The sequence below is a fragment of the Rhea pennata genome, chromosome 3 (genome assembly GCF_028389875.1).
Source record: "Rhea pennata isolate bPtePen1 chromosome 3, bPtePen1.pri, whole genome shotgun sequence".
Taxonomy (NCBI): Eukaryota; Metazoa; Chordata; class Aves; order Rheiformes; family Rheidae; genus Rhea; species Rhea pennata.
In genome coordinates, this window is record NC_084665.1 from 49624262 (window position 1) to 49637394 (window position 13133).

The 13133-nt window shown below is 40.8% G+C and overlaps 2 protein-coding genes across 4 annotated transcripts in view; one reads left to right on the forward strand and one right to left on the reverse strand.

Moving 5' to 3' along the window:
- The first annotated feature begins 8699 nt into the window (after positions 1 to 8699).
- Positions 8700 to 11730, forward strand: LOC134138510 (cytochrome c oxidase assembly factor 6 homolog). 2 transcript variants are annotated; one of them, XM_062572272.1, is made up of 3 exons: positions 8700 to 8776; positions 9074 to 9222; positions 10329 to 11730. In XM_062572272.1, the coding sequence occupies exons 2-3, from the start codon at positions 9079 to 9081 to the stop codon at positions 10422 to 10424; spliced, it is 240 nt and encodes a 79-aa protein (XP_062428256.1). In that variant the 5' UTR covers positions 8700 to 8776; positions 9074 to 9078; the 3' UTR covers positions 10425 to 11730. The 2 variants fall into 2 exon arrangements, with proteins under 2 accessions (XP_062428256.1, XP_062428258.1); XM_062572274.1 differs by having other exon boundaries at positions 8717 to 8776; positions 9079 to 9222.
- TARBP1 (TAR (HIV-1) RNA binding protein 1) overlaps positions 11331 to 13133 on the reverse strand; it is a 41059-nt gene continuing 39256 nt past the window's right edge. For both annotated transcript variants that reach the window (XM_062572270.1, XM_062572271.1), the window contains exon 30: positions 11331 to 11704. In XM_062572270.1, coding sequence (XP_062428254.1) covers positions 11539 to 11704 — 166 coding nt within the window. In that variant the 3' untranslated portion in view covers positions 11331 to 11538. The remainder of the gene's footprint in view (positions 11705 to 13133) is intronic.

A 13133-nucleotide genomic window follows, 5' to 3' on the forward strand; every position in this document is an offset into this window, starting at 1 on the left:
ACATTACCTTAGAACAACCCTCAGCCTCCAGGGTCTTCTTTCTTCTTCATAACTTCCACTCCTCTTTCTAGCCTAGTGATTTTCAAACTGCGTTCCACAGACTACTCCACTGGTGTCCACGCAAGGTAACAAAGAAAAAGCAAGGCTTTTCTCAGTAGGCTTCAGATCACTTAACAGAGGTATGGAAAAGGTGAAAAATCCCTATTCTATCCATTCATTCTTCTGCTGTCTCCACACCAGTCTGAACAGAAACTTCCCAGTCAAATCGCTTTCAGCCCTGCCTAGCAAACCTTCACACTAGCCCTCAGTCACATGTACAGCTACCACAGAAAGCTATAGTAGCCTCTGTCTCTTCATGTCTCTATTTATGTCCATTCCTCAATGATCCAAGCAATTTATTTAATTTTCTATGTTCATATCTCTTTGCTCACAGCCTAAGCACCATAGGTCAGGGATCTCCATCACTGCATCCAGCAAAGACAGCCTATTTCCTCATAGGAAATTATGCTAAGAACCCCAAGTAGCTGGAAAAAGAACATGACAATGTACATTTTTTTAGGGATTCACAGAATTAGTTTGCTAAGGTCACCAAAAAAAAGCTAACATTTTCCTTCTACTCATACACTCCTATATTTTTGAATTACCACTAAAAACAGATTAATGAAATAAACAGCAACACGAAATCTATATGAATTAACGAAGAAAACTGTGAGTGCTTTGCATAAAGCTACAGAAGGTACAGTAAAGCTACAGAAAAATATCACATACTTTCCTTAAAGATTTAGAATTTGATATGCCCCTTTCAAATCTTTGTTTGCAAATGCTTGATATTTTAATATTATCAATGGGCACTAAAAAGGAAACTTTGAATTATGAACTGAGGAATTCATTAATTGCCTACCACTCCTTACGCAATTCTCCTACTACACTCAGAAAATCGTTATTCCAAAATCAGTGGTCATCTCTGAAAAACTTTAATTTTTTTCAAGAGGGTTATTGAGCTTTTAAAAGACTTCTCAAAATATTTTAAAGATAAAAATGACTTTTCTATTAAAAAGTGATCTACCTGAAAGAGAATTTCACACCTAATAACAACTTCAGAAAACAATGTAAGGAAGAATTGAAACTATAGAGATGCCTGAATGTCTCCCCTCCACTATAATGAAGACAGCTAGTAGACATCTGCACTTGCATTAGCTGACTGCATCTCTAGTGCCAACATCACTGTCGAAGGTAACCCATGAGGATCCTTTTGAAAGCAGAATTTGAAAACAGATCATATCCTAAAAGATCTCAAGAGATCCACTCCTGGTAACCAAACTCTCATAATCATAGCAAATAAGGCTACAACTGGAGGAGGACCTCCATGTTTAACCTGTTCCTGACTGCCATTTATCTTCTCACTTCTTAAAAACTTCCAGTGATGGGCATTCAAAACCTCTCTATGCAAATTTTTAGTGCTTATATACTTCATGAAATAGGACTGCCATACTTTCAGGCAAATTTTCTTTTCCCATCCAATGCTTGCTTCAAAACTAAAAATCATGGTTTAAAATGCAACACTTTTTATTTATGTAAGAGCTTCCCAGAGAGATGACTCATGTTAAGCAATCTCTGTCAAAACATTTCCAAAGAGCGGCAGAAAGAAGTGACTGAAATAACAACTGCTTTTAGTTTATGGAATTTCTTTGCTTAATTCCTTCCTTTTTAATAATAAAATAGGCAGATTTAATCATTGCAATTGTTTTGCTTTTTTCTTTAGTGATAGTGTCTAATCATGCAGAGTTAGGAACCTTGTGAGACCAACAGAGTGGGAGTTACATCTTTCATCAACATTTGAGAAGGAGGAAAGAGGAAATATTTATGTATCATTATCTCACACTATGCATTTTTGTAACTTTTACAATACAATTGCTTAGCACTTAATAACTGAAGAGAATGTCTCGGGTTACCTCTGGCGAGATTCTAGTATTATTTCCAGCAAAATAAATAGTTGAACACAGGGCTTATTATTTAAAAGAACTCCATCTTAAATTAAATTCCCTGAAAATTAATTACACATAAGGATCATAATTTGAGGAAGGCCACATCTGAATCTTCCCATGCCAGAAAAATAAATTAATTAAACTGCTGGTACAAGCACAAAGCTGAACGCAGCTGGGGAACTTTGAGGACTGCTTAGGGACACCTGCAACATGCTAATGCTGCAAATGTAAATGGAGAAATCATTACAATAGTCAGTCCAGAATGTGTTGGATAAGTTTCAGCTAAATATTGGGTAAATAAGTCTGGAGGTAAGGAGAGATCTGTAAGACGTTAATCGGGAAGCAACGAATATACAAACTATTTTCCAATTAATAATAGCAGGCATAAAAATAAAAGAATCTGAGAGCTGAACTAATATATAAATCACCATAGATCTCATCTTACTGCAGTCCTGAAATTTTGACGGAAGATGGTTATCCATTCATTTAACATCTCAATAATTACTAAAAACATATGTAATTCAGAGGCTTCAATTGTGGCACACAGCTCACTAACAAATCTGGAATTATTCAAGTTTTAATCTTTCTTGAACATTTTCCTTCATCTGGCTGTTATAAACATGCTATTTATCAATTAATGGGCATATTTCTCAAAGTAAGCCTAAAAATAGATACTTTGAACTGGCACAGGAGCAACAAAGAAAAAATCCACCACATTATGATAGCAATTTAACCAAATGGTAACATGCCCATTAAAAATATATTAGATAAAAATGCCTTTTTTCTGTTTGTGTATGTTCTAAAACCAGATTACAAATTTTCCCTAACAGCTATTATACAAAGTTTTTTTACAAATGCCTTCACTGAGTATTTCCTGGTTTACAGATCATTAAAGAATAAACTATTTACCGTAAATATCCAGAATGTGCTATGTAAGCTTTGTGATTAATTGTGTATGATCACATTACCTCCTCCATTTCATGACTGGAGTAACTAAACAATATTGTACACATTATAAATGATGAATCATAGAATCATAGAATCAGTAAGGTTGGAAGGGATCTCTGGAGATCATCCAGTCCAACCTCCCTGCTCAAGCAGGGTCACCTAGAGCATGGTAGACAGGGTTGCATCCAGGCGGGCCTTGAAGATCTCCAGAGAAGGAGACTCCACAACCTCTCTGGGCAACCTGGTCCAGTGCTCTGTCACTCTCACAGGGAAGAAATTCCCCCTCATGGTCAGGCAGAACTGCCTGTGCTTCAATTTCTGCCCATTGCCTCTTGGCCTGTCACATGGGACAACTGAAAAGAGTTTGTCCCCGTCCCCTTGACACCCTCCCTTTAGATACTTCTACACATTGATAAGATCCCCCCTCAGTCTTCTCTTCCCCAGGTTGAAGAGGCCCAGCTCTCACAGCCGTTCCTCACAGGGCAGGTGCTCCAGCCCTCTGATCATCCTTGTAGCCCTACGCTGGACTCTCTCCAGTAGCTCCATGTCTCTCTTGTAGTGGGGAGCCCAGAACTGGACACAGGACTTGAGATGAGGCCTCCCCAGGGCTGAGTAGAGGGGCAGGATCACCTCCCTCGACCTACTGGCAACAGTCTTCCCAGTGCAGCTCAGGATACCATTGGCCTTCTTGGCCACAAGGATGAAATCCAAAATGCAATTGATATTTGTTATTACCATATGTTTTGGTCTTGAGACTTAAAATTCATTTTCTTTATGCTTGTAGAAGCCTTGTTTTTCTAGAAGCCTGAGTGCAACAGGGTGGTTAAAATAACCAGAAATGAGAACACGGCCTATGTCAAAAACTGGTAAGTATACAGCTACAGTCACATTCACTTTTTTCCCCCAAAATATCCCCTCCAAGAAGTATTCATCGCTTCCAAAGGGCTGGATACGTATTTCAGTATTTCAACAAACAAAATCCCTTCCAAGTCTGGCTGGCTCACAGGGTTCTGCCAAAGACAGCTGAGTCCAAATCCTTTGGTTTCTGTTAAAATACATTTCCGTACACCTGACCAGTGAGCCACCTGCAACACAACATAGAAAAAGCATGCCCACCAAGTTCAAGTAGGAGAGGAAGTTCAAGTAGGGTACGGGCAGTCTTTGGCTGCTGTTACATGTGTGGCAGAATAACTCTAAACTGGGTTATGTGGCTTCTCTTCCCCTACAACACGTTCATTTCTTCTCCCCTCTGTGTACTGGTGGAGCTAGCTGCCGGCCCAAACATCAAAATCAAACTGGGGAACGGACAACAAAACACGGCGCTCTGCCAGGTTCCTCGATTCGGTTGCTGTGTAGCCTCACAAACCAAAAGGAAGTGCAGAGGGTGGGATGGAGTGGCTGCGGCAAAACGAGGGGTGCGTTTAGGCTGACAGTGCTGTGGGAGAAACGTACCAGGAAGCCCACTCATACAAGCTCTTACACAGTGCTAAGATCTTCCTATCCTCCTAGAGGTTGCCCCTTGAAGGACACAGAAAAATTACTAGTTTTAACAATACTATAACGTAAATAATGAGCATGGACTTCCGATGAAGGCAAGAGGTCAGTCCAAACTGCTAGCTAATACGGATATTTGCATACACACACAAACACACACACATCTGACTGCTGGTCCTCAGCAAAACATCTGACTAGTGAAGACCAACAGGAGCATTTTCCACTAACCGCTTCCTGGGCTGTGTATTTGCTGCTGGTTAGGTGTGAACCCCAGCTAATATGCTCTGCCAAACTTGTGTGGTTGGAGTGGAAGTGATTGCATTCCAGAGTTGGGGTGGAAGAGAAAAACTGGACCCGCTGTCCAGTTTGCTTGTACTGCCAGTACAAGCAAATATCACTCACAAAATATCCAAGAGCCACTGACACAGAAGAACAAAGTAATGGCTGTGCTGCAATACCAATTTTGTCAGGACTTGCTATATAGTCTTGAAGTAAGAGTCCATTCTTTCCCTAATTCAGTTTTCTCACCTATAAAATACAAGACAAAACCCCCTAGATGCTTATTTAGTTACAAAGCAGAAATGTTCAGAGGACTAAGCAGTTATTTTAGTTAGGGCTCGGACTTCCAGTCTTATCTTCATTAAGCATTTATTTTCACACACAAAACTTATTCAGTAAAGTTAACATTATTTAGGGCATATTCAGATATTTCTCATGCAAACAGCTAGGCCAGCAAAGCCATTATCACACCCCTGTCAGAAAGTACAGCCTCCTTTGATGAAAAGAATAGTTACCTGAGCACTCCTCATCCTCTTTTGGCAAAGCTAGGCCAGTGGAGTTTCCCCAGTTTAAAGTGGTAGTCTGAGTTGACTGGTATGCTCTAAACTGCTGGCCAACCAGAACAAAACATATTTCTCTATTTAGTTCAACCTTTCTAAATAGCTATTTAAGTACTATAAATACTTAAAGAAATATCAAGTATTTGCACAGTAAAAACACTGTAACATAAATTAAATGTCCTTTTATTACTAATATCACAGAATTTTAACAAGCAGACCCTAAGAATCTGCAATCATGTTCACAACTTCTGGTTAAGGAGCCAACCTAAGGAACAATTTAACTTCTCAGGGAAATAGGTTTCTCCCATAAAATCACAAGAATATTGCTTTCATCCCTAAAATTGCTGATGTATGGGCAGGCATTGGGTATTACATCTATTGGCTAGCCATCTGACACCAGCATTAATACACTTTATTCTGTCAGTTCATACTTAACTTACTTCATTCTGCAATACCAGCAAATGCACAACAGTATTGAAAAAGCTTGAAAAGCAAAGCCAGACATCATTAATATCTTACAAGAATGCTGAATCCTACAACATTCTTATAGTCTTGTTTATAAACATTTTAAGTCTAGTAAATTAAATCATTCTAGGTTACTGTTCTTCCATTAAGGAAGAGCCATGTGACCTTTAATATTGAAATGTACTATTATGTATGCATTTCACTCATGTTCAAAATTTAAATTCTCTCATGTCTGTTAGATAAACTAACATCTCAACTAAGCCTTTCAATACCTTAATTGGTTTCTATTCTGGTACTTTTTATTAAAAAAATACAATCCTTTTTAACACACTCGACATAACATTCCTCACCTTTGCAGTGTGTGCAACCACCTCCAGCTGAGGGTGGAGGAAGAAGCAGTTAAACATAGCAGCATTCTCCACTGACATAGCTAGACAGAAGATCTATCTACAGACAGCTTCTGTTTAACAGAAGCAATATACTACACAGAAAAATAAAGCTGAGTTTGAAAAGCTCAATATTGTAAATTAGTCACTGTTTGGAATTAAGTCTTGGTGCTATTAAAACCTGAAGTGCTCATCCCGGTTCCAATTCTTTGGTGCTCTTGGCACAGACTTTGACTGAAGTCAGCAAAGGCATGTTAAAACTGCATTGAAAGAGGCCAGTGCTGCACACTGCAGACCACATGATTCTCCCTGTACATTATCCACAGGGGGTCATGAAGGATTGGGCCGAAACCTTTTACAGCTTCACTGCTGAACCTCACTTTTCCCATCCCAACAGTCAGAGCACCCGTGCAAATGAGGCTGGTGAGCTCAGTGGAGAATCCTGACTCTGACCAGCTTCCACAAAAAGGGCAGCAGGGAATTGAGATGCTGGCTTCAACAGTTTCTTAAAGAAAGGAAAGAAATGGCCACAAACCTATAAAGATGTAATGAAAAACTACGTGAACTAAGGTGAGTTTATACTCTACAGAAGAGATCCAAACTCTGCACCAAAATACTAAGAATTAACTTTTTCCTTTACAAATAGAAGCTTTGCTAATTCAAAACAAAAAGGCTGACATGTCCTAGTGGGGAAATACATCATCAGGGCTTTGACAGGCAACTTCTGGCTAGTTTTTCTCACCTCAAGCCCACCACCACCTGATAAAGCAGGCACTGGAAAAACTGAGGCATCACATTTACTCCCTTCTGCTGCCTGCTACAGCAGCAGCGTCAGGTCCTGGGGAGGATGAACAGCCAGGGATGAAACACTAGTCTAAACCACAGAAACAAGATTTGCTAGAGTTCATTTGTTATAACCTCCTGCTTTTGCAAATGGCCATGAACTGAGAAATATCAGACATCCACAAATTCCTGCCGAAGTTGTCAGTGGCTCAAGAATTAGGGCCTTATTAAAAATGTTTCCCTAGCTGTCAAAGTTACAGCCACCCCAAAATTGTAGCTCTATGAGTTACTATGGAAACAAGTGCCGTGGCTTTTGAGACTACTAAAACATTTAGCATGTACAGGTGACTGATGTATAAAATAAAGGCTATTAACTCCACAGTGACAGCGACTCCCACAATGAAACCCTACCGTCAAATAAAGTAACAAACCAGAACGCAGTCCTACACGCTTTTTACCACAGTCCCAGCACTGGCTTTGTGACTCACGTTGCTGCCGGGCTGAGTCGTCAGACACCAGCACACCCCAGTCTCAAACTACCAACATTATTACCTTTTCTATGGGTAAGGTTTTATTACACTAGGGTAAAACAGTTATTCTTGTCTTGCTTTTATCACAAGCTTGGAATTAACACAAGAGTCTGTCAAGAGAAGTATTTTTAGAATAATTTTTATAAAGACAACTTACAGTTTTCAGAAGCTTTAAGCACTGCCAGTTCCAGTTCACAGCAAACGGCCACTACGAGCCACCGCTATGAACTGCTGCTTAGCTGAGCACAGCTGCCTACGCACCCACTACAAATCTGTCTGCTCAAAGGGTCTTTTTGTGGCTTAATGCCCTTCGCCCTTACTTACCACTTTGGTAACTAATGGGTACCTTGGCTGGCAGTCTCTGCAAAGAAAATAAAGGATGCATTTACCAAAGAAACTATGTTATCCCTCTACAATTAGAAATGACCCATTCCAGGGCACTGTGAAGAGCGCAAAGCCTCAAGTCCAGGGAAACGCTGTGGCTTCTGGCAGAGCCGTGACCGTCCCATACGGCGACGGAGGGGAGAGGGCTGACGGACACCCCCTCCTCATGAGGGCTACAAACCCTCAGTCCCCTGCTCACCCGGGACTTCCTCCTGCTACTCTTCACGCTTTGCAGGCCGTATTAAGGCAGCACCATGATACAAGATAAAAGCGCAAACTCAATTTTAATGGGAGTGATGGGGTCTGAACTACATCTGGAATTATCTAGTATGATACTTGCTTGTAGATCTCAAAATAAAGCCAAGGGTGTTTTTTTTTTTTTCCCCCCTTCTCTATAGTGAGTTGAACTTCCTGGCAAATTCCTGGTGGGCTCTGTGCCCTGTATTTCGCTTGTGCTGCAACAACAGCAACAGAACACAAAATTTCAGCATAAATATTTAAATCACACTGACATCTTCTGTAATTAACAGACGCAGCGGACATTAGCTGCTCTATAACCAAGCATCTTTTGGGTTCTAAGCAGATATATTTTTAAATACACGTCTCTCCCTCCCCCCAAGTGAGAAGGCAGTTCAGAAGTTGAGGATGCGGGGGGGAAACAATAATAAAAGGCTCTATGTGGAACAAAACCCCGCGAAGGAGGCCGCCGGCGCGGCCCGCAGCCGCTCACCGCCCCCACCGCGCCACAGCAGCGGCCACCGGCCCACACGGGGCCTCCTCGGAGGGAGGGGCCTCCGTCGCCATGGCGACCGCCCCGGGGCGGGGCAGACGGCACCTCGGCCAATCGCGGGCCGGCCCTCCCCGCTCGGCAGGGTTGCGCCTGCGCACTAGGAGAGGCGCCCGGCAGCCCCGTCTGCCGAGCGCGGCGCTTCCGCTGCGCTGACCTTCGGCGGCGGCGGGCGGTGAGTGCGGGCGGGGCCGTCGCCGCCCTCCCGGGGGGCAGCAGGGAGGCGAGGGCGGCCCGGGGTCCCGGGCCGCTGGGGAGACGCGAGGCCCCATCCTGCGCCGCGGTCCCGCTGCCCTGCTGCGCCGCTCTCCCGGCGGCCGTTAGGGCCGTTAGTGCGCGGGGTCGCCCGGGCCGCTCCGCGAGGCACCGCGGCGGCTCTGTCTGGCCCGACACTGCCCTTGGGTGGCACTTTCCACGGGCAGTGTTGGCTCAAATAACAGCCTCCCCCCCTTTTTTTCCCTTTAATCTGTAGTAAAGATGTCGGCACCAACAATGGAGGAGAGAAAGGCCTGCTGGGGAGCTCGGGATGAGTTCTGGGAGTGCTTAGATAAAAACAGCAAAGACGAATCCAAATGTCAGAAGTTACGGTTATCTTTTGAATCTAGATGTCCACAGCAATGGGTGAGTAGTGACAGCTCTTTACTGGCCATAACATACTAAGCCCCAAACTTGTACTGTATGTTAAGAGCACTTATTTGCAAGTTAACAAAAACACACAAGTAATTGTCTACACTGTTAAAGACAGTAATCCAGTTTCTTGGATTGCAGAATGTATGCAGTCTTAAACATATCTCCAGATAATTCAATACTCTTTGTCAAACTTGATCTGCATGCTTTTGGCCTTAATGGGAAACTAAAAATCCTGAGCAGACCACTGACTGGTCCAGCAACTACAAAAAGTCATGCACACTATCAGAAAGGGAAGATACTATCTCAGACTCTTCCAGATAAATACACAGGGTAGTCTCTATCATTCTACCATCATCATTAAGATAATTTAAAAAAAAATATTCTGAAAGATACTTGGAAACTCTCAGAAGCATATAGAACCCAGGGCTTATAGTTGCACAGTATCTTAAGACTCATATCTGACACTTCACTGTGCATAAAAATACCCTTTTTCAGGCAGTGCAATTTCATTTGTACCATTTGCTACATGCAACTCTTCCACGTTGTGTACTTTAGTTTTCCAAACCTAAGCTGATTTTTTTTTAATAGCCATTGCTCCTTAATAACGATTGGGTTGGAGGAAGTGTACAATTCCTATTTGAGGTAGTAGACTGAAGTCAGTTAAAAAAATTTGTATGTTCACAGTGGCTGTTCTGACTTGTATTATGTATATATGAGTAGCTCGAGGTAATGAATGAAGGTCATCTTGTCTGCAAAACTAGAAAAGGTGCTGGATTCATCTTTGTATTACTAATGACCGCTGTTCACAGCAGTGTAGATCACTTAAAAGACAGCAAAATGATAGACTAATTTTATTAGATGTCCACAGAAGTAACTGGAAGACTTCTTAAAGTATACTTCAGTTTTCTGTCAAAATAGCAAACTCCTTAGTGTAGAGAAGCAAGGCAGTCCTAGGGTTTAGGATCCAAGTATCCCCATTATAAAAAGTTGAAACTTCAACGATCAAAAACTTTATTCTCAGTCTTGTTATAATGCATGAAGCCCCTTCCTCTGCTAGTTTCTTTTAAGCAACACAAGCTATTTCTCTTTTTAAACAGGTTAAATACTTTGACAAAAGAAGAGACTACTTAAAGTACAAAAAAAAGCTTGAAATGGAAGGATATGTTTCACCAGAAACAACTGGCAAGTCATAGTTACTCTGCTTTCACAATACATCCAGTGAGAGTAACTTTAAGGAAAGGAAAAGCATGACAAAGTGACAGAATCTGCTTGAGCTAAAGAACTGATAACCTGACATGTCTAAAAATGCAGGCTGCTGCTCTTGTTGCAAAGTCCCATGTGTCTGCTGAAAGAAGATGGTCATAGATGGCTTTTTCATGAAGAATGAGTCAAAGAAACAGAGCTGTTCACAAACCCATGTGTTTGAATGCAAAATTACAATCAAAAACTTTCACGAGAATTAATGAATGATTATATAATGTAATGAACATATTCAAAGAGTAATAAAAGCATTTTTCAGTAAGTGAGCTAGCTGTCCTAAACAGAAATGCCCATCTAGCCCTTGTGAGAAGGGGTGGCACTGTAATTTGTACTGATCATTTGCCAAATCTTTGAAAATATTTTAAAATACAGTTTAATTCAGATGTTAACTTCACCATAAAGAGCAGATAAAACAAGACCTAACAAATCCTATGTGTACAACAGACTTAAGTTACATATTTTGAATACACTGAGCTATAAAATCTATTTTTTATATTAATCATACAGGTCAGTTTTGAATAAATATTTGTATTAGCACTAGGGTAATACTTACCATTATTTTCACATTATGGTCTTTTGGTCTAATTTAGTATTCATCCTCTTGAAGAAACTCCACTAAAAATATAGATTGATATTTACAGCAGGATTACAGCAGATGCTGGAGGTATTTAATACGTTCCCTAAACTACAGAAACTCTTGATTGTGGTTATCTGAAGATACCAATTTCAAGCACAGTTGCCACAACCAAAGTAAGCACAGTTAAAATCCTGTATTTTGAAGTAAATTGAACTGAGGTGTACTATGCTGATGTTCTAACAGCAATAAATCACACACCACATACAATATAAATATTATTTATTACCAATGTAACAGTTATATTTGATGAGGTAAAGCATTAAGGCATTTAAAAATCAATCTGAACTACAGAGTAAAACATGCAGAAGTTCAGTATCCTCATTCACCCTGAGTCATATCTATTCAATATTTCATACTATAGCACCGTAAGAACCCCTCAGCTGTACTAGAAGGCACAAAACTCTTGGCAGTTATTTTTGTTGTTTTTGTTTTATCACTTGTTGCCTTGTGTACTCCCAGATCAGCAGAGCTCCACTTACATGAACATTGAGTGATCGAATAATACCCTGTTGAGGAATTTCCACACAGACATCCAGGTGATGAATCAAGTTTGCTGGAATTCCTTCATGTTCATTTCTAATAAAGGAGAAACAGTAACTTAAGTCTGTGAGAAGAAAGGTCTTTCAGAAAAAGGAAGATGCAAAGGTCACAACAGCAAACAGGCATCATTTGGAAAATACAGTACACCTGATGGGTTTTTTCTTTTTTCTTTAAAAAAAAAAAAACAGCATTATAAATGCTATCTCTCTTTGTAACAAGTTTTAAAATACTGGGGAGGGGGGGAAAAGAACCACACCAAACACAGGAAGCCTGACTAAGCTTTGATGCAGTCAGTCAACTTTTCACCTCAAAAGCCAAATCATAATTCAAGAAAAATTGACTTTACCTTTATTCTGAAACTTAGGGAAAAAAGTAACAGAACTGTAGGGAGCTTCCTACTACCAAAAGTAAGGTCAACAAAAAAAAAGAAATTCCTAAATTTCATTACTAAGAATTATTGTATGCAAAAATGTTGTTCTACCCTATTAACTCCACTTTCTAGGAGAAAGAACAAAGGCATAATTCCTTAACTTAGGTATCATGGCTGGGGTATGTACAGGACATCCTTCACTCAGCAACTTAAAGGTATCTTAATACTGTCTTCATCTCTAGGATTTTAATTCTTTGTCCTGGAAATACACGTCAGCTAGGTACTGCTTGCACTACAGATGCTCTAGGCAATCGAAAGTTTGGGAAACAGAAGTGACAAAATTATTTCAGTATTGTCTTTTCATGACATTAACATTTCTACATGGAGAACGTGTAAAAATGGACAGTGCGTTCATCTTCACTTCACTAGTCCAGCAACAGCTGAACACCATGCAACAGTTTTCCTCGCCCCCTTTATTTTGAAACTATCCATACAGCAAAGTAAGTGGCTACAAAACGACCCAGGACACAAGACTGTTGGCACACGAGAGGACCTCAGCTGCCCACTCTACTTGGGATGTGGTCTTGGTACAAGGGGATCCCAGATCCAAAGCATTCAACTGGAAATGCGCTCACTCTGAAGAGATGAGACATCAGAAGATATAAAAGGTTTCCAGTAATTAAAACTTTTAATTTGAAGAGAACAAAGTGATTATTAAAGTGGAGAAAAATTCTGAAGTTAAATATAAAGAAGTTTGAAAAACAGAGGTACTTTTGCCCATTTTGTCCTAAAAGAATAGGCCCTTTCTCCTGATCTCAGTGGCCCAGCAATTAATTATAGCTTTCTGGCTTGAAGACACTTCCCTCTAGATTTGTTGAAGGTCCCTTTGTTGCTATGGTGGCACGTCCGGTTATAGGAGCTGATCTGTGCTTTTCTCCAACATCTTCCTGCTCTGTGTTTGTACTGTAAAAAACCACACTTGCTCTTTCTTCCCATGCCTGCCGCCTCCTGCATTTTTAAAGCTTCTCCCAGATAACTGTGCTCCTGCTCCTTTTTCCTTTCCCATCCTCACTGAGTAATCAAGGCAAACAGGCA